Genomic DNA, 25,730 nt, shown 5'->3' on the forward strand with positions numbered 1-25,730 from the left:
GATGGTCAGGGCGGGTGACGTTCCACAGGGACTTGAAGACAGCCAGTGAGTGAGTGAGGCCTGCATGGAAACGTCTGGGTATAACACCTTCCAGGCAGAAGCAAGAGCAGTGCAAGGGGTCTGAGAAGGACGTGTGCCCAGAGTGCTGGAGGAGCATCACGGAGGTGCCATGGTGAGGGCAGGGCAAGCCTGGGGCCAGTGCTAGGAGACAAGGTCATGGGACGCACGGGGACTACGTTATCTTGGACTTTGCAGGCCTCGGTAGGGCCTTCAGCTTTCACTCTGAGTAAATGAGGGGCCATTGGGGGATTTTAAGCAGAGGAGTGGCATGATCTCACTCAGGTTTTAACTGAGTCACCCTGGCTGCTGTGTTGAGAATAGACTGTGGGGGTGGGGCACAGCAAGAGGGCAGGGACGGAGGCCAGGCAGAGGCAGTTTCTATGATCCAAGCAAAAGACAATGGTGGCCGGACCAGGGGTGGGAAGCAGAGAGGCGGTGAGAAGGGTCTGGATTCCTGACGTGTTTTGAAGGCAGACCCACCAGGATTTGCCGATGGCTTGAATGAAGAATGAAAGGACGAGAGCAGTCAAAGATGCTGGCGAGGTGTTGGCTGGAGCAACAGGAAGCTGAAGTTGCCATTTACTGAGAGGGGGAAGGCTATGGGCAAGACATGTTGGGTGGGTGGAGAAGGTGAAGAACTCTGTTCGGACTTGATGAGTCTGATGTGTCTGTTAGACACTTAGATGGAGATGCAAGTGAGCAGTGGTCTATATAAGTCTAGAATCAGGAATGTCCGGGCTGGAGATAGAAATCTGGGGGTCATTGTTGCCTGGGGTTATTTAAAGCCATGAGACCAGATGAGGGCATCAAGAGCATGAGTGTAGACAGAGAAGAAAAGAGGTTCAGAGACTGAGTCCTGGGATCTTTCAGTGTTACAAGGTCAGGGGAAGAAGCTGGAGCCAGCAGAGGAAATGAAGGAGACAGCCAGTGAAGTAGGGGCTGGGGATTGGGCTGGCCTTGCCATCCTAGAAGCCGAGAGAGCTGTTTCTAGGACGGAGTGACCAGCTGGGTCAAAGGCTGCTGGTGTGTAGAATAGTTGAATAAGATGAGAACTGAGATGTTACCACTGGATTTAGCAACATGTTGGATGTTGCCGTCTTGACAGCAGCAGTTCAGAGGCTGGTTAGCCTGGAATGGCCCCTCTGAATGTTTCAGAACCTTCCCTGTGGACTAAATAGGATGATCTGTGCATTCACGCCCTACATGTGGGAAATATGCCCTAAATGCCTGGGCATCTGGCGGGCTTGGGGGTGAGGGTTCCAGAGGTGGCACAGAGGACAAGAAGGTCAGCTTTGGAGTATCTGAGTAGACCCCAGGCCTAGACGGGCCCTGAGCCCCTGGAAGGGTCCTGCTAGGCCATTCATTTGCACCATCTCTCTAGACCCTGCTCTCCTCTCAGCAGATGAGCCCACCTCCCCCAAGAGGCCGAAGAGCATCTCTGAGCCACAGCACAGTGATGCGGAAGGGGACGCCGCCTCTCCCCTGCCCTCCGAGTGGACCTCAGTGAGGATCAGCCCTGGGGAGGAAGCAGCTGGACAGGATGTGCTGGCTGTGCGTGTCCTGGTCACCAGCGAGGACAGCAGGTATGCTCAGGCTGCTGCCAGATGGGGACAGAAGCTGGGTTGGAGGAAGGGAATCGCATTTGGGATTGGGTCTTCTCTCTACTTGCTTGCACTGTGGCCTCTCTGTGCCTCCATTTCCTCATCTGTAAAATGGTGACAATCATAGTACCCATCTCAGAGGGAGTGGTAAGATTCACAGAATTCATATGTATTAAGTGTATAGAACAGTGCCCACACATCATAAGCACTGTAAGTGTTAGCAATTGTTATTTTCTCGGGAAGAGAAAGGGCCTGGCCCCATGCTCTTCTCAGGAGGCAGTGTCATGCTGACTGTAGTGAGGGGTGCAGAATGGGTGTCACCTGTCCCTAGGGCTGCCCACTGCAAGATGGTGATGCACGGGGCTGGGCAGGCTAGGATTCAGAGTGGGGAACGTGAGGAGCGAAGCCCTGGTGCCTTAGGTGACTGTTTCTCAGAGCACTGTCCTCATCACCTGCATCAGAAGCACCTGGAGTGGTTATTAGACATGCAGACTCCAGGACTCGCCCAGATGCACTGAATTCACTCAAGAGGTAAGTCAACAGCAGGTATTGATTGCTTATTATTTACTAGACTCTGAGGAAATAGCAGCGGCCAACACAAGACAAGGTCCTTGCTTTCCCATGGTTTCCATCACATTGGGAGCCACCTAGGAAGCAAGTTAAGTAGCTAAACAAGAAAAGCATCACCTATGCGCCAGGTCGATAAATAAAATAGACACATATGCTAGAGAGTGGCTGGTCAGCTGCCTTAGATTGGGTGGCCAGGAAAAGGCCTCTGTAGCAATTATTGATGCCCACAATAATGCTGAGTGACAAACCAGCCCCAAAGCGAGTGACTTAAACCAACCACCATTCATTACACCACGAATGTATAAAAAAGTAGACCAGAGTAAGCCAACCCTGACCAAGTAAGCCAGGTGCAGCTGGGCAGTTGTGGTCTTGGTGGGCTCGCCTGTGTGTTTGGGCCAGTAGGGTTCTGCTCTGGAGCCTGAGTGTCAGCTGGGGTGACAGAGGGCTATTGGGCCGTGGGTCTTTCATCCTCCAACTGGCAGCCCAGGCTTGTTAAGAGAAAGAGGGGAGGCATCCAAGATCTCCTGAGCCCCAGGCTTGACAATGCACAGTGCTATTCCAGTGCCATCTGATTGGCTACAGCATGTCACAAGGCCTAAACAGATTCAACAAGTGGGGAATAGGCTGCTCTCTTTAGGGGAAGAGCTGCAAAGCCCCCATTGCAAAGGGGCATGGATCTAAGGGGAATGATTGCAACCATCTTTGCAGACAAATTCCCACAGCCTCCCGGAGGAGGTGACATTTAAGCTGAGAATTAGTTGGCAAGAAAGGACAGCAAAGGGAGAAGGGGAATGCAGGAAGTGACAACAGCTAGTGACAGGCCCCTGGGTGAGACTGAGTGTGTCTGGGCTAAGAGAAGGTCGGTGCGGCAGGTACACCCTGAGTGGGAAAAGAATAAGAGATTACACCCCGAAGGAAGGCAGGAGCAAGGCTTATAAGACAAGGTAAGGAGTTTAAATTGTGTTCTAGGTATCCAGTCATGCATCGCTTAATAGCCGAGATATGTTCTAAGAAATGTGTTATCAGGTGATTCTGTCATTGTGTGAACATGATAGAGGGCATTTATGCGAACCTAGATGGGCAAGCTGACTCCACTCCTGGGCTATATGGTGTAACCTATTGCTCCCAGGCTACAGACCTGCACACTGTGTTACTCTACTGAATACTATCAGCAATTGTAACACAATGGTAAGTATTTGTGAATCTAAATATATATAAACATAGAAAAGGTACAGTAAAAATACAGTATAAAATATAAAAAATGGTTCACCTATATAGGGCACTTACTATAAATGGAGCTCACAGGACTGGAAGTTGCTCTGGGTGAGTGAGTGGGTGAGTGGTGTGTGAGTGTGAAGGCCTAGGACATCGCTGTACACTACTGTAGACTTTATCACACTGTGCACTTAGGCTACCCTACATTTATTTGAAAAATATTTTTCTTCAATAATAAATTGGCTTACTGTAACTTTGTTACTTTCTAAACTTCTTTATTGTAGTAACACAGCTTAAAACACACACACACATTGAATAGCTGGAAAAATATTTTCTTTCTTTATACCCTTATTCTATAAGCTTTTTTATTCTTTACTTCTTAACTGACTGGCAGCACTGTAGGTTTTAAACCAGCATCACCGCAAACACATGAGTGACACCTTTCCCTACGATGTTAACAAGGGCTGCGGCATAAATAGGTGATAGGAATTTTCCTGCTCCATTATAATTTTATGGGACCACCATCAAATATGGGTTATATTGCTGACTAAAACATCATTATGAAAGACATGACTGTAATTCAAAGAATTTTTAAGTAGAAGAGTAACGTCTCATTTACAGTTTTCACAGATCAGCAGGCCTCGCTTTGGGGAATGGATGAAGCAGGGGTGTGTGAGGATAAAGGCAGGAAGAGCAGGTGGAAGCCTGGAGCTCGGGGTCAGGATGGGAGCAGTGGAGATGGATTTGTTAATGGACTGAATGAGAGGGAAAGAGAATTTCAGAGTGACTCTGAGAATTTTTCTAGAGTGACTGAATGGCTGGTATGGTCATTTCTAAAGTTATCTTGAGGTGGGGAAGATTTCAGAGAAGGTGGAAGGTGCACGTTAGTGGAGAAAGTCAAGAGTTCTGTTTTGGGCACGTTGGGTTTGAGATGCCGGTGTCTTTGTGGATGTCAGGTAAGTGGTTGAATATGTAAGTGTTCTGGGAGGCAGGGCTGGAGATGGTGATTTTAGAGGCTATTAAAGCCCAGGGCTCTGATGGGTTGTTTCCACAGTAAGAATATCTTCCTGTAGACAAAGAAGAGCTGGGCTCAGAAGAGAGCTCTGGGGCATTTGAACATTCAGTAGGCAAGTGGAGAAGGAGCTAGCAAAACCCACTGGGGAGCAAAGGAACCAGGAGATGGCACGTGGTGGAAGCCAAGAGAAGAAAGTGTCTCAAGAGGGAGGGTTTGGTTCTCTGCATCAGAGGCTGCTGGAGAGCCCAGTCGGATATGTATAGAGAAATGACCTTTGGACTTTCCAACGGGAGGCTCATTGTTAACTTGGACAAAGTGGCCTCAGTGGAGTGAACAAGTAGATGTGGGGAGAACATGAAGGGAAAGCAGGGACTGCAGTTGTAGACAACTGGCTCGTCAAGTCTTGATCATGCAGACTCTGGAATGGGGCTTGGGAACATAGGCTTGAGCATCCCACAGGTGATTCATTCTGATGCCCAGAGAAGGGAAATGACCTGCCCTGGATCACACAGCCTTCAGAGTCTTCTAAGCCTCAACGTAGGCAGGCCTGTTTCCATAATAACAGGCAGAAACCCAACTCAAACTAGCTTCGGTAACAAAGGCAAATGCATCGGCTCGTCTGACTGGGAAGTCCAAGGGTGGTCTTCCTTCAGGCAAGGCTGGAGCCAGAGTCTCAAACAGCCACTCTCCCTTCCTGCCTCTCTCTCTGCTGCTTTTACAGCCGTTGGCAGAGAGGCTGTCTCCACACATGGAACTCGGTTACTGAGGGTCTCAGACCATATCCATAAATTCATGTCCTCAGGTCAGGATGCCAAGGCAGGCCTCCAGCTGCTACTCCCACATCACATACTTCCCTCTGGGAACAATCGGTGAACAGGACTGGGGCACCATGACCAGCCAGGCTTGGGCACTCTGATGGATAGGGGGTCTGCCATAGACACAGGTGGACGAGTGGCAGTGACCTTGTGGAAGGAACCCTGCTGGATTTCCATGTACAGAGAGTGTGTGGATATATATAGTTTCACTAACACATCACTGCTTGACCAGTTTTGTACTTTCCCATCCTGGAACTGCGTGTGCTTGGGCTGCCCCTCTGTCTAGGACACCCTGCCTCCACGTCTTTGCCACTTGAATTCCAGTTATTTAAGGCCCATGTTAAATACTACCCACCCCTCACCCCCACCCAAGTAGAATTTTCCATTCCCTCATCCATTCCTTGGGAAGAGAGCAGTATTTAAATGCCTGAAGTTTCGGGACCAAGTCCCTAGTGATGAGCTTATCTGACCAGAGAGACCTTAGGAGTCATGCTCCGGGGCAGGTGCAGGTGAGCAGAGCAGGCTTTATTCAAACAGCTCCTCATGCATTGCTGGGCCCCTTCTGCTCTGAGCCAAGCCTGTATTGTTCTGCTCTGGCTGCCATAACAAAGCGCCACAGACTGGGTGGCTGAAACAACAGAAACGTATTTTCTCACTGATTTGGAGGCTGGAGTCTGAGACCAAGGTGTGGGCAGGGTTGGTTCCTACTGGGGGATTGGAGGGAAGGATCTGTTCCAGGCCTCCCTCTTTAGCTTGTAGATGGCATCTTCCTGTTTGCATAGTGTTTTCCTTCTGTGCATGTGTGTGTCCACATTTCCTCTTCTTAGAAAGATATCGGGTGCATGGGACAAGGGCCCAGCCTAATAACCTCATTTTACCTTAATGACCTCCTTAAAGGCCTTATCTCTAGATGCAGTCATATCTGAAGGTACTTGGGGTTAGGACTTCAGCATATGAGTTTTCAGGAATACAATTCAACCCATAACAAAGTCTGAAGCTGGGCTCTGGGCACACAGGACTAAGCCCAGGCCCCCCAGGTGCACTGGAGCAGTGCTGGGCAGGACGCAGTGTGGGTGTGTTGGGGCGTGGGTTCCAGGCCCCCTGACACCCACCCACTCCTTCCTCCTTCCAGCTCTGACACAGAGTCTGACTATGGTGGCAGCGAGGCCTCCCACACAGAGCCCTGTGAAGAGAAACCCCGGCGGCCAGGATCCCCACATCTACCGCACACGTCCCTAGGGGAGGCCCTGAGCAGGGCGGTCTCTCCACAGTGCCCTGAGGAGCCCAGAGCTGTGCACGGTAAGCAGAGAGCCCACCAGGCTTGATTCTGGGAAGTGGGGAGGGAACAGAGACCCCCACAGCTGAATTTCCCTCTTGGAGGACCAGGTGACAGGAAGCCTCGCCCTCAGGCTCCAAGGCGGTGGGGCTAGGACCTTTGGGGAGTGGGACGCAAGTGGCAGTGAAGGGACTTGAACCAGGCCTGGCTTCCCTCTCCATGAGAAGCTTTGGAATCCCAGTGGGGAAGACATCATGGGGCCTGGCTGGCTGTGGTTGGTCACAGGCCGGCAGGGATCAGGGGCCCGCAGGTCTCTCTTGCCTGGAGTGATCGCTCTCCTGCCTCCTGTATGGGCACCTCCTTAGGGGCCCCTCCAGCATCCCATAGCCCCTGAGGGAAGGGAGCTGGGTCCGGCTGCTGTTGGACAACATGCAGCCCTGGATGGCATCATCTCCCTGGGACCACCTGCACAGCACCGGGGCCATTACCAGTGTTTGGGGCTTGTGGGATGCACCCAAACTTCTACACAACAATTAATACACTTTTACTGCATAACTGTAATGGACCAGGACTTTTCCCATACGTGTGGTCATCCCAGGATGACCCTGTGGGGTAACTAGTGCGAAGCCTGTTTCACAGGTGAGCAAACAGGCTGAGTGGTCTCCCGAAGTCTCAGCCAGTGCTGGTGCCACCCTCCAGCCACCACTGCCCAAGCTCTGGCTTACTAAGAAGTAGCTGTCTTTAGCAGCCCAGCTTGTGTTTAATACAAAGTTGACCTGGAACTGAGTGTTTTGATTCAGTCAACAATTTGGGACCAAATCGTCTGATTTATGGGTAACTTCTGGACGAGCCTGGGAAGAAACAGGCTAACCTGACGGAAACGTGCTGCCCAATGGCCCCACAGCCTTAGTTGCCCTGGGAGAGCTGGAGCTCAAGTTGTCCTGCATCGTCACCTGGTGGTCATGAGCAGAATTGCCACCTGGTCCGTGAAATGTTTTCAGGAGTGATGGTTTCCCAGGAAGACGAGGGCTGGGGCAGAAAGAACTCATATAGATATTTTTAAATCCTGGAATTGTTGAATTTACTCTAGAAATGTTGAATTTTACCCTCATTTTTTAAAAAAGTGACACTTTTTAAAAAGGACAGATTATCATCCAAACACATTTGTTAAGTACCATTTGTGGGGCTGTGCAGAAAGGCTCAGCACTGGCACTGAACTGAGTACTCTCCTGTGCCCAGCTGGGTCCAGCCCCACCTCTGGTTACTGCGTGGCCTTGGTGTACCCTTCCATCCCCCTGGGCTCCAGCTCCCCATTTCCAAATATGAAGTTGGCCTGCCTTTCATCCCTTCCCTCCATTTCCCCTCCAATTGCCAGACGGTTTTAGGCAACTTACAAGAAAAACATAAAACAAAATTGTACATTTATAAATATGAAAGATCAAGCCTCAAAATCAGGTCTAACAAAACCAGTTTAGGAGGGATAGACCCCAGAGAGGCAGACCATAATCCTAAACAGTTGCTCTAATTGAATCATAAGTTTGATTCTGAGTTTTCTAGCTTCCAGCATTTAAAAGGAAACACAGAACATCGTTATTCTCATTGTTTATGAGGAAAACATATATTGGTTTGCAGCAGGTCTCTGAGTAGGCACGACTTCTCCTAATGTTTAACTCTGTAGTTTCTGGCTCATACCAAATAGATGATATTGAGAAATGTGTTCGATCATGTCTTAACAGTTCCTCAGAAAATGCAGCCTTAGTATTCTCGAGGCTGTTTCTTACAGCAACCCTTGCTGGAAGGTGAGGGCATGACAAAAAAACATGACTCAGTGATAGCAGTTTTCTTAGCGGGATGGGGTTGTGTTGAGAGACTAGTTGGGTTGGGTAGTGAAGCCAAAGCATTTTGTTTCTGACAGTCCAGTTTAACTCCAGAATAAAATACAGAGTAGGTAAGTGGGTAGAATGCGTGACTCTCAAACAATTCTTTGTTGAGTTAGTCTTCATCAGTCATTGTTTTATCATTGCTAGGTGGACCACATTGTACAGTTAAGCTCTCTGGCACAGGTCTAAGTGCTGTGCTTTGTGCTGCTGGTTATGGTAACCCCATCACTTTACCAAATAATGCAGGGTTGACCCCTTGTGTGGGTTTTATGGAGCTTCATTAACCACAATTCTCACCTGGATAAATGCCTCTAAGGTAGACCAAGGGAATGCCAGACAAGACCAGGATATTGCTTTGAAAAGACTCCTGGTTGCAGTGTGGAGTTGAAAAAAAAAAAAAAAAAAAAAAAAAGACTCTACGTTGGTCCAGCCATGCTCATAGAAGCATTATTCACATTAGCCAAAAGGGGGAAGCAAATCAAATGTTCAACAGACAAATGGATAAACAAAACGCAGTATATCCATACAGCAAAATGTTATTCAGACTTTAAAAGGAAGGGACTCTGACATGTGCTACAACTTAGATGAACCTGCAAAGCATGCTGCTAAGGGAAATAAGCCAGTCATAAAAGGACATACATCAGTTTGGGATGAGGGCAGAGTTCTGGAGATGGGTGGTGGTGAGGTGGTGATGGCTGCACAGCAGGGTAAGTGTACTTAATGTCACTGAAATCTAGACTTAAAAATGTATAAGTAACAATTTTTATATTATGTATATTATTTTCCACAATTTTTAAAAAGACTTCGGGGACTACCTTGGCACATGAAGAAACTTATTACATCCTCAAAGTTCACAGAGCATGCCCAAGAGGATGGCCTGAAATACAGCTCACACCCTATGTTATGGAGGCTGCAGAAAGCCCCCTAAAACATCAGGGTCAGTGATTCGTGATAATCTTGTTTAAAAGGCAGATTCCCAGGTTCTCACCATCAGAAATTCAGATTGAGTGGGTCTGGAGTGGTGCCAAGTGTGTGCATTCTGTGTAAGCGTCCCCAGGGGCTTTGACACAGTGGACCATGTTCTACACTTTGGGAATTTCAGAAATGCAGCTTTTATGGAAGGCCTTCCTAGATGAATTCATTGTGAAATCCACACCCAAGCAACTAAATGAATCGATCTAGTGCATTGGACTCTTAGCTATAAACTAATTAGATTTAGGAGAACAACCTGCCCCGAATTATTCTGGCTTAGAGGAATTGATATTTATCCATCTTTTTTTCTGGCAATAATTTGATAACAGGATGGTCCAATGGAATATGGAGGACACTTATCAGTTTGTAACAATAAAATGATATCATCAGCACCACATGGGAAAATACCCTCTCACTCCTTTTACAGTGGGTCATGCACTAAGATCTCTGAAAGTGCTCCTGTAAAATAAATAAACACACATAGAATATAAGCTAAAAAGAAGGGATCAGCCCACTTTATGCTGCTCAGCATTACTAGATGAAGTCATTACTACCCACCCTATTGTTCCCACTGTGGTAAAAATGTGTGCATGTGTGCTCTATTAACACCAGTGATGGAAAATCTCTCTTGAACTTTAGCCATTTCCAATAGCTTGCATTCCACAAAGTTACAAGCTAAGAAGAAGCAATTAGAGCTTTATGCAATTTTTTTTTTTTTAGAAATGTCTTCATTAAGTGATTAAGAGGCTAGCTTTGGCCAGCAGGATGTAGCTGTGCTTAAGACCTGCTTGCTCCTTATGGAAAACATCCAGCCTGGAAAGCCCAGGCAGCCAGCAATTGGGGGGTGGGCTATTCATCTCCTCATGGGGAGCTGGGAAGACTGTGTGCCCATCCACACAGGCTCCTCCTCAAACCCATGGGCTTGATTTTGAGAGCAGGCCTGTGGGATTGGGAGCCTGCCAGACAGAGCAGACATGAAGCGCCTCCAAATGTAACCACCCGACGGGTTCTCCTTGCCTGCTGCCTAGACTGAGCTGATTTCTCAAGACAGGGGAATTGCGATAGAAGAAGAGTTTAATTTACACAGAGCTGGCTGTACAGGAGACCAGAATTTTATTATTACTTAAATCAGTCTCCCTGAAAACTCGGGGATCAGGGTTTTTAAAGATAATTTGTTGAGAAGGGGTTCGGAAAATGGGGAGTGCTGATTGGTCAGGTCAGAAATGAACTCATAGGGAGTCAAAGCTGTCCTCTTGCACTGAGTCAGTTCCTGAGTGGGGGCTAAAAGACCAGATGAGCCAGTTTATCAATCTAGGTGGTGCCAGTTGATCCTCTGAGCTCAGGGTCTGCAAAATATCCCAAGCACTGATCTTAGGCTTTACAATAGTGATGTTAGCCTCAAGATGCAATTTGGGAAGGTTCAGAATCTTGCAACTTCCAGCTGCATGACTCTTAAACCACAATTTCTAATCTTGCGGCTAATTTGTTAGTCCTGCAAAGGCAGTCTTGTCCCCAGGCAGGAAGGGGGTTTGTTTGGGGAAAGAGCTGTTATCATCTTTGTTTCCAAACTAAACTATAAACTAAGTTCCTCCCAAAGTTAGTTCAGCCTACGCCCAGGAATGAACAAAGACAGGGTGGAGGTTAGAAGCAAGAGGGATTGGTTAAGTCAGATCTCTGTCACTGTCATAATTTTCTCAGTTATAATTTTTGCAAAGGCATTTTCACAAATGGAGTAAGGGAGAGAGAGGAGCTGAAGGAGCTGGTCTTGAGGAAGGAAAGCCCCCAGGTAGTAATTGACACCTGTGCTCCATAGCCTGGCTGCTAAGAAAGAGTTCCACTGTGAGACCTGGCAGGGAGTGGAATATCTAGGACTGTTTCTAGACAGAAAGAAAGACAGAGGGCTGGGCTAGCTGGGCCTTGGATTTAGGGTCCTGGATTCAGACCCTCCCTGCGTCCATCTCCCACACCCACATCATGCCCTTGGGCTTCCTTTCCGTTCATGCTTCCTGGCCCTGCCTGTGTGCACACTCAGATGTTCACCGTCCCCATCCTTTCTCTCCAGCAATGATGGAGGTGCAGGGGCCTGAAGCCTGAGAATGCATCTGCAGGCCTTGCATGGGAACAGGGAACACGTGGACCCCACTGCTCACTCTCACACCCTAAGTGACCAAGACCTGTTTTTCTTCTGCATGTGATGTTCATTTGGCTCAGCTAATCCTCAAGGCCCAGCTGGCAGAGGGGTCTTCCACAGGAAGTACAGTGTCCCGCAAATATGTTTCCCTTGGAACCAGGCCAAGGGAGGGCCACAGCAATGATGGTCCACAGCCTCAATTAAACCTGGTTTCCAAAGGGTTTGGGGGGCTCTGTGGGGAAAGGGGAGGCAGAGAGTAGAACTTCCTGCAGCTTCCTGGCTTCAATCAGAGCAGCTCCAGTTTTTAATGTATTACATATATGGAACATTGATGGCCCGTGATGACCTTAGCTTTAAATAACTGTTCTGACATGAATGAATATGTGCATGTATGTATGTACACATGCCTGTATAAATATGTCTACACATATGCATATACGCATAGATGCATGTAGATGCTTACTGATGATCTTAGTAATGATGGTTCATAATTTGAGGCATTCTCTGAGGGTGGTACCTGTCCCATAGCAGGGTCTCAAATATTTGATGCCAGGTGTGGTGGCTCATGCCTGTAACCCCAGCACTTTGGGAGGCCAAGGTGGGAGGATCACTTGAGCCCAGGAGTTTGAGACCAACCTGGGCAACACAGTGGGACCCTGTCTCTATAAAAAATAAAAATTAAAAAATTATCTGCGTGTCGTGGTGCATGCCTATAGTCCCAGCTACTCGGGAGCCTGAGGTGGGAGTATCATTTGAGCCCAAGAGGTCGACGGGGCAGTGAGCCATGACCCCACCACTGCACTCCAGCCTGGTGACAAACAAACAAAAACACAAAAATATTTGATGTGTGAACAAATGAAAAGTTTGGTAGAGTGTGTTGTGGGGACAGCAGTATGGTGTGAGGGAAGGAGAGGGTTCAATCTATTATAATCATTAGTCTATTGACTTGTGGTAATTGAGCTATAGGAGATAAATTCCTACTTTCTCTACACATTTAATGGACTCTTCCTCCCACCCCATCTTCCCTGTCCCTTTCTTTTTCCACAGCAGCTCTGCAACGGGCCAATAGCTTCCAGTCTCCAACCCCAAGCAAATACCAGAACTGGAGGAGAGAATTCTGGTGGAGTGAGTCACTAGCTCTCTGGGGATGGGAGGCTGGGGCTGGGCAGAAGATCTCTGGTTAATTCTCAGGGGCAGCTGTTCTCATTCCTTACATGGTATCTCTCTGGCATGGCTCCTGGTTGTCAGAGGCAAGAAATAAAATATAAGGTTGACTTTATTTCCACTGCTGACTAGAGGGAGCCTTTTCCAAGGGACTCAAGATCTTCCCATCCCCCTCCACCCCACCCCTGGCTCAGGAATTATGGAGCCTTAGGATTCTACAGTTTCACCCAGACAGGGCCTTAGCCATCATCGCCTCTAAGCTTTTTGAAATACAGATGAGTAAACTGAGGTTCAGGAACTCTATGATTTGATTCTGTACACTGGAGTGAGACTGGGGCATCAGATTAACGGCCTCACACAAAACAGGATGCTACACACAGACACCCACACATCCACACACACATGCACACGCACACACACTCACACCCCTACACATACACACACGTACATACCTGCTCCTTTTTCTGAGTCACCCTTGGTCCCAGTGTCCTGGGGAAGAGCAGGGCTGCGGCAGGTGCTGAGGCAGCAGGCCCTGCCAGGGGGCGCAGTGAACACGCACAGTCTCACAGCATCTAGGCAGGCCAGGGATCCAGGGACTGCAGCACTTACTGAGCAGAGTTACCTCCTCAGGCCCTGAGCGAGGGGCAGAGACTCTTCATCCAGTTCCAGGCTCATCGCTGCCTTCCACCTCCCCCCACACCCACTCCCTCTCCAGCCTCACCCTAGGAAAGGAGGACCCAGAAAGGCCTTGGCTTAGACAGGGGTTTCTACCAAGAAATGTTGTTGCAGTTGGAACTGAGCCCTGGTCTTCCTTCCTTCTGAGTCAAGGCTCCCAGCCAGTGAGTCATTCCCCCACCATCCCCAGACGCACCACCGTCACACCAGGTCAGGCTGGGACAGGGGCACCTTGGGAGCAGGACCCAGGGCTGCACTCTTGGGCAGGCCACTTCATCTGGGGACAGCCTAGAGTCACTCCTGAATCCTCTGACAGCCCCCAGCGGCGACAGCAGAGGGCAGAGGAGCTAGCATTGCCACACATGGGTCATCGCCTTTACTGCCCTGCTCTGACCCTCCCCAAGTCCCTGGAAGCCTGCTGCCCAGGCCCGGACTGTATGGGTGTAGGGTCCATCCCAAGGCTTCCAGCCCACTCTACTGTGTGCCACCAGTGTGGGGGATCAGTCCCTCCTCAGGAAGCTCCCAGCCTGGGGCGAGAGCAGGGAGGCTGGTGGGAGACCCTCCCAATAGGGCTGGGTCGCTGGGGGAGGTGCAGGAACAAGAGGACTGCTGAACAGCCCCATGGTGTCTGGGATGGGCCTGGGAAACTCAGCCTTTAGTTATCAAGGAGTATTGCACAGCGTTTCTCGAGAGTATATGAAAGCTGCTTTGAGGGCAGGGCTTGTGTTTTGATCATTTCAATCAGCCTAGTGTCTAGCATGGTCTGGCCCGGAGGAGGAACCCAATCCTTGTTTGCTGAATCAATGAATGAAGTAAGGAACCAAGGAGCCAGCTGGCTGGACTGAGTACAAAGGGAGGACATGGATTCAGGCCTGCTCAGGCTGCCGCCCCTAGAGGGCGCTCCAAGACTTTGAGAGGGATTTGAGCCTTGCAAAACCTCCAAGTTCTGGGAAGCTGCACCGTGGAGTCCCAGTCTCCGGAAAATCCCCAGAGCTGAAAGCCACGAGAGCCATCTTTTTTATTGTCTTTTCTTTGCCCAGAAGAAAACCTCAGGGAGCAGGGCTGGCCTTGCCATTGGAAGCAGAATGCATGGTACCATCCCTCCTGTCCAGAGGCATTACTGCCCCATCACAGCTGGTTCTGGCCCCAAGCCCCAGGTGGGAGGGCCGGAGGGGCTATGTGGCTGCCCTGGGCACCCTCCCCAGCTGATCATGCTGCCAGATGACCTCTAGGATCTACGAGAAAGGTTGCTGCTGCCAGAGGGCCCAGAGAGGAGGTAGCACAAGCGCCTGACCCAGAGGTAGCCTGGATGCTGAAACTCAGGCGCTGGTGTGCGCGTCAGCCTCCTTCGCACAAAACAACCCTAAGGGCCAGCTGCACGTGTGACTGAGACCCCTGCAGAAGGCAAGGCAGCCCCGGGTGGGCCATACCAAGGTTTCAAGGAAACAGCCAGCAGAGGGGGATGTGAGTTGGCCAATGAGGAGCTCTTGGCTCAAGAGTTGGAGAAATCCTGGCTGGATAGAGTGTGCAGCCCCCTCTGGAATGGGCCAGGGCTTCAGCAATGTCTTTACTGGACGCGGCTTGAGTGCGTGAGAGGGTGGGAAACTAATGGAGTTCATATTTTGCTGACAACTAGCTTTTACTTTGTGTCCTGTGCCACTGGGTACCTCTTTTTTTTTTTTTTTTCTTCTTGAAATGGGGTCTCACTTGGTCACCCAGACTGGAGTGCAGCGGCGTGATCTCAGCTCACTGCAATCTCCGCCTCCCAGGTTCAAGTGATCCTCCCACCTCAGCCTCTCGAGTAGCTGGGACCACAGACGCGCACCACCATGCCTGGCTAATTTTTGTATTTTTGGTAAAAACAAGGTTTCGCCATGTTGGCCAGACTGGTCTTGAACTCCTGAGCTCAAGTGATCCATCCACCTCGGCCTCCAAAAGTGCTCTGATTACAGGTGTGAGGCACCATGCCTGGCCAACTGGCAATCTCTTTTTAGCCCATGTTATCCGCTCAACCACCCCATGAAGCTGCAGCAGACAGCCCACTTGTTGGATGAGGAGACAGGGGTTAAGTAACTTGCTCAGAGCCAGGCAGCTGGTATGTGTGTGAAGGAGTGGACTTCCAGGCTCCCCTTCACCATCTTCTGAGAGAACCCCAAGACACAGTGGGCATCAGGAAGGGTAGGTTTCTCATCACCTCTCTCCCCAGGCTGTGCCCACCTCCCAAGCAGTGGCTTGAATGGCAGCCCAGGGACAAGTGGCTCGGCCTGAGCTGGGGCTTTGCTTCCCCCATCTCCTCAAGCCCTGCTGGAGTTCCATCTTGAAGGCAGTGCATGAGGACCACATGTGGAGAGAAAGAGACCCCCTAGCAGGGGTGGGAGTGGGAATTAGAGAAAGGAGAAGAAGGGAGTGGCTTCTGGGTCATGACCTCGTGAGACCTGAGGTGTTTCTGTCAGGCTTGTTTCCTGAGGTGGCCCTGGCTTCCTGTCAGGAAGTCCCTGAGGGATGCTCAGGGGGAACAAAAAGGCAGTCTGCTGAGCTGAGGGGACTTGAGGCAAGTGAAGGAGTTTGATTCAGAAGATGGCAGAGAGGGAGAATGAGGGTGCAAGGAGGAAGGGAAGAAGGAATTTGGCAGGAATTTGGCAAGCTGAGGACAAGGACGGGAAGCAAGGCAAGGACTGACTCACAACTTTTGCCTTTTTAGGCTTGAACCTTCTAATCGTGGGCTGCGATGGGGGTGTGGTAGTGGGAGGCAGGCCAGCCGCCTCCCCAGCAGCTCCTTCCTGCCGCCCTCAGATCAGATCTGTTCCCAGAATTACCTTTTCCCTCCAAAGCTTTCTGCGAGGCCTCCCTCTGGGAGCTTGCTGACCGTGTGCAGTGGTGCCATCTGTTCAGAGCCCACGGCTGGGACACACAGTCGCACATGTTCGCATTGATGTATGGGAGAAGGCAGGACAGAATATCGAGAACGGTGTGGCCTCCTGGGGGTGGAGGGGACTCAATGGGACTCTTCTTGGGATGGGACGTGGGTTTGGCCTGGCCTGTGTGGGTCCCTGAGGAAGAGCTTATCACTCAGAGCTTTGGGGAAACTAAGACCAGGGGATTGTGTTGCGCTAAGAAGCGGATGAAAATCTGAAGGCTAGACACCCTGCATGAAAATCTGAATGGGTCGGCTGAGTGGCCAGAAGCAGGGAGTTGAACAAGAGAGTGGACTCATTCCACGTGGCGGTCCTGGGGAGTTTCTGGGGGACATCCCTACGTGCCACCACGGTTCATGGGAGGGCTGGTTGGGCTGGGGGTAGGTACTGAGAGGGCAGATCTGAAAAGGTGCATGGCATTTTACTGAATCAATTTGAGGACAAGTGATCTCAAATGACCCAATATGGAGACAAAATGTTTGAGATTTTAGATTTAAGGTTACCATGCTTGAGGGGAGGAAGGGGAGAGCGGGAGAAGGAGGGGAGAGGGAGAGGAAGACAGTGCACACATGTGAGCTTGGTTGATCTTACAGTAGGCTATGACTGTCAGAATTCTGCTCTAAGCAGACTAGATGATCTCAGCCCCCCACAGCACTGAACCAGGCCTGTCCTCAGGGCCCTGCCCCACTCCTTTCACCTCCATCTCTGAGTAGCCACACTATATCCTGTTTGTTCCCTGACCAACAGGAGCTTGGCATGGGCCCACTCCATATCCTTCCAATGATTTGATACTCACTGTAACCTCCCTCTCTTGTGTGCTCTTCAAATCTCAAACGACTCTTCCTGTCTGAGAGCCTCTTGGCACACATTTGAGAAGAAAGAGCCCATCTCATTAGTTGTGGATGTCTATCCTGTCTGTGCCCATGGCTAAGGGTCTAGCATCTCGTGAGAAGAAAGCTCAGGTGGTTTATTGACTGAGTGATTTAACACAGCCCAGCTCCCAACCACAATGGTTTTAGGATGCTCTTTGGAGGCAGATGAGCATTTCTAAGAAATGTTCTGGAAATGCCCTGATACATCTCTCAAGAGCATCATCGCATGAGTCTGAAACACAATGGTTATTAGACTTCTCACCCTGGGACTTCCTTTGCCCCACGGGACCCTGCCACTGCTCTACCCATTCCTCTGAGTCCCACGCCTCGGGCACCAGGAACCTCTGAGTCAGGCTCTGACATCTTCCTCTTTCTGACTGTTTATAGAATTGGAGCTTCACTTAAAGCCTCCTCTTTTCTTGATAAAATAATAACACCTTTGTAATGAAGAGCGTGTTCTTTCCTTGGTAGGTTTGACGCCAGTGAACAAAAGAACTATGTCACCTCCTAAGGACCCTTCTCCTTCTCTTCCTCTTCCTTCATTGTCTTCCCATTCATCTTCCCCACCATCTTCTTCTTCAACCAGTGTTTCTGGGAATGCTCCAGATGGTTCCTCCCCGCCTCAGGTGAGTGTCCCTGTGGGTCCTGCCCAGGTGTCAGGAAGCTAAGCTACCTGTACTCTTCCCACCTTCCACACTTATCTCTGGATTCCACGTGCTCATAGGTCAACCTAAGTGCAAAGCCAGCGCCAGAAGATACTCTGTCAAGGGTCTACCCCAGCTGCCTTCATGTATACCTTTCACAAAAGCTCCTGCTGTTCCTTCACAGCCATCCCTGAGGACACAGTCATTCCCTCAGCAAACTTTACAGGGTTTAGACTCCATGCCAGGTCTCCATGAGATACAGAGCTGCTAGGACACCTTTCCCTTGAGAACTTGCAAAGGGCATTGAGGAATTTGCAGCTGTAGGATGGCAGGCACAGAAGTGAGCATCCCTTTGGTAGGGTCCAAGAACCTTGGAAGCAACATCTCCCTTGAATATAAAATGTCATCATTGGTATGCAGGCTGGACTCTTTCCTTCTGTATGTATTTATGAAGCCTCTGTTACCTGCCAGGCCTGTTCTAGACTCTGGAAAGTAGAATGCACAAGACAGAAAAGATGGGTGCTCTGGTGAAGCCCCTGTGCTATGACCTGCCCTTCAGGCACCAGAGCTCTTGGGAGGGCACAGCCACCCCTAGAGTCCACTCATGTTCCCTCTTTGCCAAGGGCCAAGTTCCTGCATGCTAGAAATAGCTACTTTCTCAGTGGTGCAATGTGGGAGGTTAAAAAGGGTCATTGAAAGGTCTTAAGGGCCACCCTTGTGCCACCAAGCTTCAGCCCAGAGAGTGACTGTCGCTTCTTACTTTGATGGCCTCCAAGGAAGAAGCCTTGGTTTCTTGGTTGTTGGAGGAACATACCTATGGGTGGATCATGCCTTTTAGTAGAGACAATGGCTGAGCAAGAAAATGAAGAGCTTATCTTCCCCTATGTGCCTGGCCACCCACAGAGGCCCAGCCAGTCCTACCATCATGGGCCCAGGAGCTTATCAACAGCAGGGTCCTACCTTTGCCTTCCCCCTGGCTTCCAACCCAGCTAATCTGGGATTCAGAAAAGCCTTTCGTCAGTACTGATTCGGGGGTTCCAGGCAGATCCTGGCAGGACCCAAGGCAGCTACTTAGAACAAAGAGTATCCCTTTAAAATCATCTTAGGCAAAATTATTTTTTAATTTGGGCATCTGAGATGGGAAGAAAAAACAGGGAGGGGGTTGTAGATTGAGATTTGCTTTCATCTTATAAATAAATGATGAAAATTTTTAAATAACTGCTATTTTTGCCCATCCCATCTAGATGACAGCTTCTGGGCCCCTCTCGCAAGTCTCGAGAGGTCATCCAAGTCCTCCCACCCCAACCTTTCGGAGGCGAGCCATAGCCCAAGGAGCACCCAGGGAAATTCCCCTGTATCTGCCTCATCACCCAAAGCCAGAGTGGGCAGAGTACTGCCTGGTGAGCCCTGGTGAAGATGGCCTCTCAGACCCTGCAGAGATGACTTCTGATGAGTGCCAGCCAGCAGAGGCCCCTCTTGGGGACATCGGAAGCAACCACAGAGACCCACACCCCATCTGGGGGAAGGACAGGAGCTGGACAGGCCAAGAGCTATCTCCCTTGGCTGGAGAAGACCGGGAAAAAGGGAGTACTGGAGCCAGGAAGGAAGAAGAGGGAGGGCCAGTGCTGGCAAAGGAGAAGTTGGGCCTGAAGAAGTTAGTCCTCACTCAGGAGCAGAAGACCATATTGTTGGATTGGAATGACTCCATCCCTGAGAGTGTGCACCTCAAAGCTGGGGAGCGACTTTCCCAGAAAAGTGCTGAGAATGGTAGAGGAGGCCGTGTGCTAAAACCAGTCCGCCCCCTGCTGCTCCCTAGGGCAGCAAGAGAGCCCCTGCCAACCCAGAGAGGGGCTCAGGAGAAGATGGGGACCCCTGCGGAACAAGCTCAGGGGGAGCGAAGCGTGCCTCCACCCAAGTCCCCACTGCGGCTCATAGCCAATGCCATCCGAAGGTCTCTAGAGCCCCTCGTTTCCAACTCTGAAGGTGGGAAGAAGGCCTGGGCCAAGCAAGAATCCAAAACTTTGCCCACACAGGCCTGCACTCGCTCATTCAGCCTTCGGAAAACCAATTCCAATAAAGACAGGGACCAGCATTCCCCTGGGAGAAACCAGTCCTCAGCCTTTAGCCCTCCTGACCCTGCCCTCCGCACCCACAGTTTGCCCAATCGGCCATCCAAGGTCTTTCCTGCACTTAGGTCCCCACCCTGCAGCAAGATTGAAGATGTCCCCACACTCCTCGAGAAAGTGAGTTTGCAAGAGAACTTCCCAGATGCTTCTAAGCCTCCAAAGAAAAGAATCTCACTTTTTTCCTCCCTCAGACTCAAAGACAAATCTTTTGAGAATTTCCTCCAAGAATCCAGACAAAGAAAGGACATCAGGGACCTCTTTGGCAGCCCCAAGAGGAAGGTGCTGCCTGAAGATAGTGCGCAGGCCCTGGAGAAGCTGCTGCAGCCTTTCAAAAGCACCTCCCTGCGCCAGGCAGCTCCTCCTCCTCCTCCTCCTCCTCCTACAGCGGGAGGTGCAGGTAAGTGGCTCTGTCCTGATAAATGTCTGCCCTTCATGCTGGGCAGTTAGTTATCTTCATTGCATCGACAAGCAGGCATCTTTCACTTCGTTTTGCTTCTCAAATACTAACAAAAGTAGGAAAACTTTAAAGGCAAAAAATTTGAAAAAAATCTGAAAAAATTAGTTTTGAAATTATAGAAGGTTGAAAAGAGACCAGTCAACCATAACCCTACCACCACTTTCTCATTTATTTTCTTTCTTTCCATAGGAATATTTTTTACTAAGTTGTACATAAAATTTTGTATCTTTTTTTTTTGAGGCAGAGTCTCACTCTATCACCCAGGCTGGAGTGCAGTGGCATGATCCCAGCTCACTGCAACCTCTGTCTCTTGGGTTCGAGTGATACTCATGCCTCAGCTTCCCAAGTAGCTGGGATTACAGATGTGTGTCACCACGCCCAGCTAATTTTTGTATTTTTAGTAGAGATGGGGTTTTACCATATTGGCCAGGCTGGTCTTAAACTCCTGGCCTCAGGTGATCCACCCATCTCAACCTCCCAAAGTGTTGGGATTACAGGCATGAGCCACCAGGCTCTTTTTTTTTTTTTTTTTTTTTTTAGAGAAACAGGTCTTTCTCTGTCCCCCAAGCTGGAAGGCAGTGGCCTGATCATGGCTCATTGTAGCCTCAAACTCCTGGACTGAAGCACCCAGCTAATTTTTTATTTTTTGTGGAGATGGAGTCTCAATATGTTGCCCAGGCTGGTCTCAAACTCCTGACCTCAAGCAATCCTCTCACCTTGACTTCCCAAGGTGTTGGGATTACAGGTATGAGCCACCATGCCTAGCCAAAAATTTTGTATCATTTAAAAGTCAACATTATATCATAGATATTATGCCAATTACCATGTAGTATACATAAATGTGATTTAATTGAATATCCTGTCTGGTGGGTATGTTATTTAATGAACTATTGTCTTATTGTTAACTTATATTTGTATATATGTTATATATGCATATATTTATATTTTACATATGGTGTTGAATGAACATCTTTATGCATATAATGTTTTTCCCTTTAAACTCCTAGCCTAAACACTTAACGCGTATTTGCTTACCACCAATGAAAATGTAGGCTTTTTAATTTAAACCTGATTAAAATTTTTAAATTCTAAAATTAATATATCAAATAATCAGAGTAATCCAACAATATGGAAATATCTAATAAAAACTAAAATGTATTATCTCATCCCCTCTCCTCCTTGCCAAAGTTTTAGTCTATTCCCTTAGAGACAGTTTAGCTAAACATTCACATGAGTTCTTTTTTGTCGTTGATACTTGTTTGACTGCTTTGAACAAACTGTGATCCTACCATCCCTATTGTTGATCAACTTTGTTTTTCTTTTTTCCTAAAAAGCTTTTTTATTTTCTTATTTAACTTCTATTTTGAAACATAAGTTTTCAAGTAATATATTATTTCTCTTCAGTAGTACCTTAATCAAACAGCTGTATAGATTAACAAGAGACTTTATTTTCAACCAGGTTTAGGATAAGCATGGAAAGGCTGCAGTATAACTCTTAAACATGCATAATAAATTAATAAACTATTAAACTTTAGTTTAATAAATTAAATAGATTATTTAATAAACTACTAAAATGCATAACACATTAAATTTTGTGATGTGTGACATAAGGGTATATTATGTCACACATCACAAAATTTAATGTGTTATGCATTTTTTGATAATACATTTGCATGGTTCAAAATCAAAGGGTACAAAAGGTGCAAAATAAAAAGTCCTCTTTCCCTTCCTTGTCCCTGAGCAATCCAGGTCCTATCCTGGTGATAGATATTGTCATCAGTTTCTTAGGCATTCCTGCAGACAGAATTTATGCATGTAAGAGCAAATTTATATACTATATTTTTTCTTTTTTTAACGCAAATGATAGCATGGCAGCATGCTGTGTGCACTTTTTGTGAACTTTTCATTTTATTTTGGAGCTCATTCCATATTAGTACGTAAAGCACTTTCTTCTTTTGTTTTATAGCTGTACAGTATCCCAGTGTGTAGATGTAACATAATTGATGTAGCCAGCCCCCTATGATGCAAAGTTTAAGTTATTTCAAATCTTTAGCTATTGCAAACAGTGCTACAATAATTAACTGATAGCTTAGGCCATTAAGCATGTGCGTGAATTTATCTTTAGGATAAATTCTTAGAAGTGGAAATGCTGGAGCAAAGGATATGTGAATTGGGAATTTTGATAGATATTGTCAACTTGTCCTTCATCACAGTGTGCTTGTTCACATTCCCAGCAGCAAAGTATGAGAACTCAATTTCTACATTTGCACTAACTGGTGTGTTACTGATCTGACGGTGAAATATAGATTTCGGAGTGGTGTGAATTTCATTTTTTGTTTAATAACGTGATTGAACATCTTTTTATATGTTGAGAAGCCATTTGCATCTCCTTTTCTGTGACCAGTTGATTCTGTCCTTTGTCCAGTTTGCTATTGGTTTGTTGGGTTTTTCTTAATAGTATGTAGGGATTCTTTATCAAAAGGGAAATTTAGCCCTTTTTTGTAATGATACAAATTACAAGTACTTTTTACCAGTTTCTTGTTTGTGCTTGACTTTATTTACAGTGGCTTTTCTTAAGTAAAATTTCTAGCTTTATATAGTAGTTTGAAACATTTTTATTGCATGTCTTCTGGGTTTTATATAGTAGTTAGAAAGAGCTTCTTCCAAGTTTGTAGAAGAATTTTCTCACAGTTTCTTCTAGTCTTCTTGATTGTTTTCAATATTTTTATATTTAAGTATTTACATCAAGAAATTATCCTAGTATAAAATGTGAGCTATAGATTCTGCCTTACTTTTTAGATGTTTCCCTGGCTATCCTAAAAAATCAGTGAATAATCTCTCTTTCCCTCTCTTATGTGAGATGACGTATTTATCATATATAAAATTCCTGAACTTGGACTTATTTCCACACCATCTATTATATTCCATTTAGTTGTCTGTTATATATCAATACCACACTGTTTTAAATTTCTAATTTTATGTATTTATATATTTTTTTATTTTAGGTATTTTACTATCTGATAGGAAGAGTATTCCATTATTGATTTTCTTTTTCTAAAATCTCCTGGCTCTCCTTGCTCCTTTGATGTTCTATATGAACTTAGTATAAGCTTGTCTATCTACCAAAAAAAAAGTCCTGTGAATACTCTCATGGGATTGAGTTAAATTTATAAGTAACTTGGCAAGAACTTATAAAATTATGATATGAGTTATCTTTCCATTTGTTCATGTCTTTTTTGTGACCCTCAGGAATATTTTACACTTTACAGCATATAGATCTAGCATAATTATTAATTTTATTAATAGATATATTAGTTTTTGTTGCTATTGTCAACAAGATATTTTCCAGTTTATCATTCTACTGTTGTTTGTATATATGAAAGTTATTGATTTTTGTGTGGTAATTTTGTACCCATCCATTTTATTAATTCCTCTTTGTTATAAAAGTTTTTCAATGGATTCCCCTGAGTTCCCCCCATATATACAATCATAACACCTGCAAATTATAACTTTACTTTTTGCTTTTAAATTGTATACCTCTGATTTATCTTGTCTCCCTGGTTTCTTTTGTTTCTAGACTCTCCAGAAAAATGTTAAATAAAAGTAGTGATAATTATTTCCTTAATATATTCCTACTCATAATGAGAATGCTGCTGGTGTTTTTCCCAGTTAAGCACGGTAACTGGCTTCTGGGTTGACTGAGATATATTTTATCATTTGGAGGAAATAGCCATCTAGTTCTGTTTTGGTGAGAGTATTTTTAATCACAGATGGATGTTGAATTTCATCAAATGTCTTTTCAGCATCTTTTGAGATGTCTGATTTTTTTCTTCTTAATTTGATTAATATTATGAATTATATAGTAGATTTATGGGTATTGAACCATCCTTGCATTGCTGAGATAAATACCACTTGGTCATGATGTGTTATTACTTTGTCTTATTACTTTGCATGATGTCTTATTACTTTTTGATTATCTTTGATAATTTATTTAACATTTTTGCATTTAATTCATAGGGAATATTGGCCTACAGTTCATTGATATCACTTTTATATGATCTCTGTATGTGCTAATTACAATAACTTAGGGTAAATATATTTTCCTGGCTTGCTTAGCATGGAGAGCTACATTCATTTATATTCATCAGAAAATAGTATGACTTCCTTGCCTTGGAACAGAATGGGAATGTACAGAATGGAATTAGGTTAGAGTTAGCGCTGGAAGTAGTGCCTGCACCTATCTCTTAGAAGAGTTTTGTGTTTCTTTCAAGTGTTCTTAGGTCAGTATCCTAAGAATGTAAAGATTTTACCTAGCCTATCAGATTAGACCCATCAGTCTTTTTTTTTAGTTTCCTTGCTCAGTCCAGCAAACACACACTCACATATATGCACTGACACTGTTGCCTCTGCATTTAACTTGGGGGTACACACTTCCATGCAATGGAGAGAGAAAACAGCATCATGCTCATTCAAATTGAAGTACCTAATATTTATGATCATTTGAATAAGAGCCAGGCTGAAATTATTTAATTTGTTTGTATTTTTACAAGACAACTTTCCAATTAAATTAATGGTGTACATAAACTTATCAGCATATTTGAATTACTTGGAGGCATAAACTAATTTCAGGTACTTGTCAGTGGTCATCTTATAGAAACAATTTTAATGCTAGTTATCATTCTTGTGTATAATTAAAGAACATGCCCTGAGAACCTTTAATTTTTTGCATAAACATTTTTATTGCAGTATTACATACATACAGTAACATCCGCAAATATTAAGCCTACAGCTGATGAATTTTTGCAAAATGCACATTTGTGTAATCGCCCCTGAGATCAAGCTATAGAATGTTATCAACACCCAGAAGACTCCCTCATGCTTTCTCCCCATTATATGCCCTGCCCAACAAAGGTACTTATCATCTGCCTCTTATCATCTTAGATTACTCTTGCAGTTTTTATTTTATTTGGTTTTACTTTATAAAAATTGAATCATTCATTATTGTGGTAGGCAGAATTCTAAAAGGACCCCATGCTTCCTGCTCCCTAGTGTGCTTGCTGTGTAGAATCTAGTCCTCTAGACTGGGCATGGTGGCTCACAAATGTAATCCCAGTACTTTGGGAGGCAGAGGCGGGTGGATTACCTGAGGTCAGGAATTGAAGACCAGCCTGGCCAACATGGCAAAACCACGTCTCTACTAAAAATACAAAAATTATCTGGGCATGGTGGCAGGCGCTGTAATCCCAGCTACTCGGGAGGTTGAGGCAGGAGAATTGATTGAACCCAGGAGGCACAGTTTGCATTGAGCTGAGATCACACCATTGCCCTCCAGCCTGGGTGAC

The 25,730-nt window shown here is 46.7% G+C and overlaps 1 protein-coding gene across 33 annotated transcripts in view; it reads left to right on the forward strand.

Moving 5' to 3' along the window:
* Nucleotides 1-25,730, forward strand: part of MICAL2 (microtubule associated monooxygenase, calponin and LIM domain containing 2) — a 265,639-nt gene that overhangs the window by 180,699 nt on the left and 59,210 nt on the right. For 17 of the 33 annotated variants that reach the window (XR_010147477.1, XR_010147476.1, XR_010147482.1 and 14 more), the window contains 5 exons: nucleotides 1,442-1,643; nucleotides 6,409-6,575; nucleotides 12,583-12,660; nucleotides 17,633-17,787; nucleotides 19,050-20,328. Coding sequence is in view for 22 of the 33 variants with exons in the window: in XM_016920387.4 (XP_016775876.4) it covers nucleotides 1,442-1,643; nucleotides 6,409-6,575; nucleotides 12,583-12,660; nucleotides 17,633-17,787; nucleotides 19,050-20,328 (1,881 nt within the window). In the remaining 11 variants the exon portion in view is untranslated. The remainder of the gene's footprint in view (nucleotides 1-1,441; nucleotides 1,644-6,408; nucleotides 6,576-12,582; nucleotides 12,661-17,632; nucleotides 17,788-19,049; nucleotides 20,329-25,730) is intronic. The other 16 variants (XR_010147479.1, XR_010147478.1, XR_010147484.1 and 13 more) reach the window with 3 other exon arrangements.

This window comes from Pan troglodytes, chromosome 9 (genome assembly GCF_028858775.2).
Source record: "Pan troglodytes isolate AG18354 chromosome 9, NHGRI_mPanTro3-v2.0_pri, whole genome shotgun sequence".
Taxonomy (NCBI): domain Eukaryota; kingdom Metazoa; phylum Chordata; class Mammalia; order Primates; family Hominidae; genus Pan; species Pan troglodytes.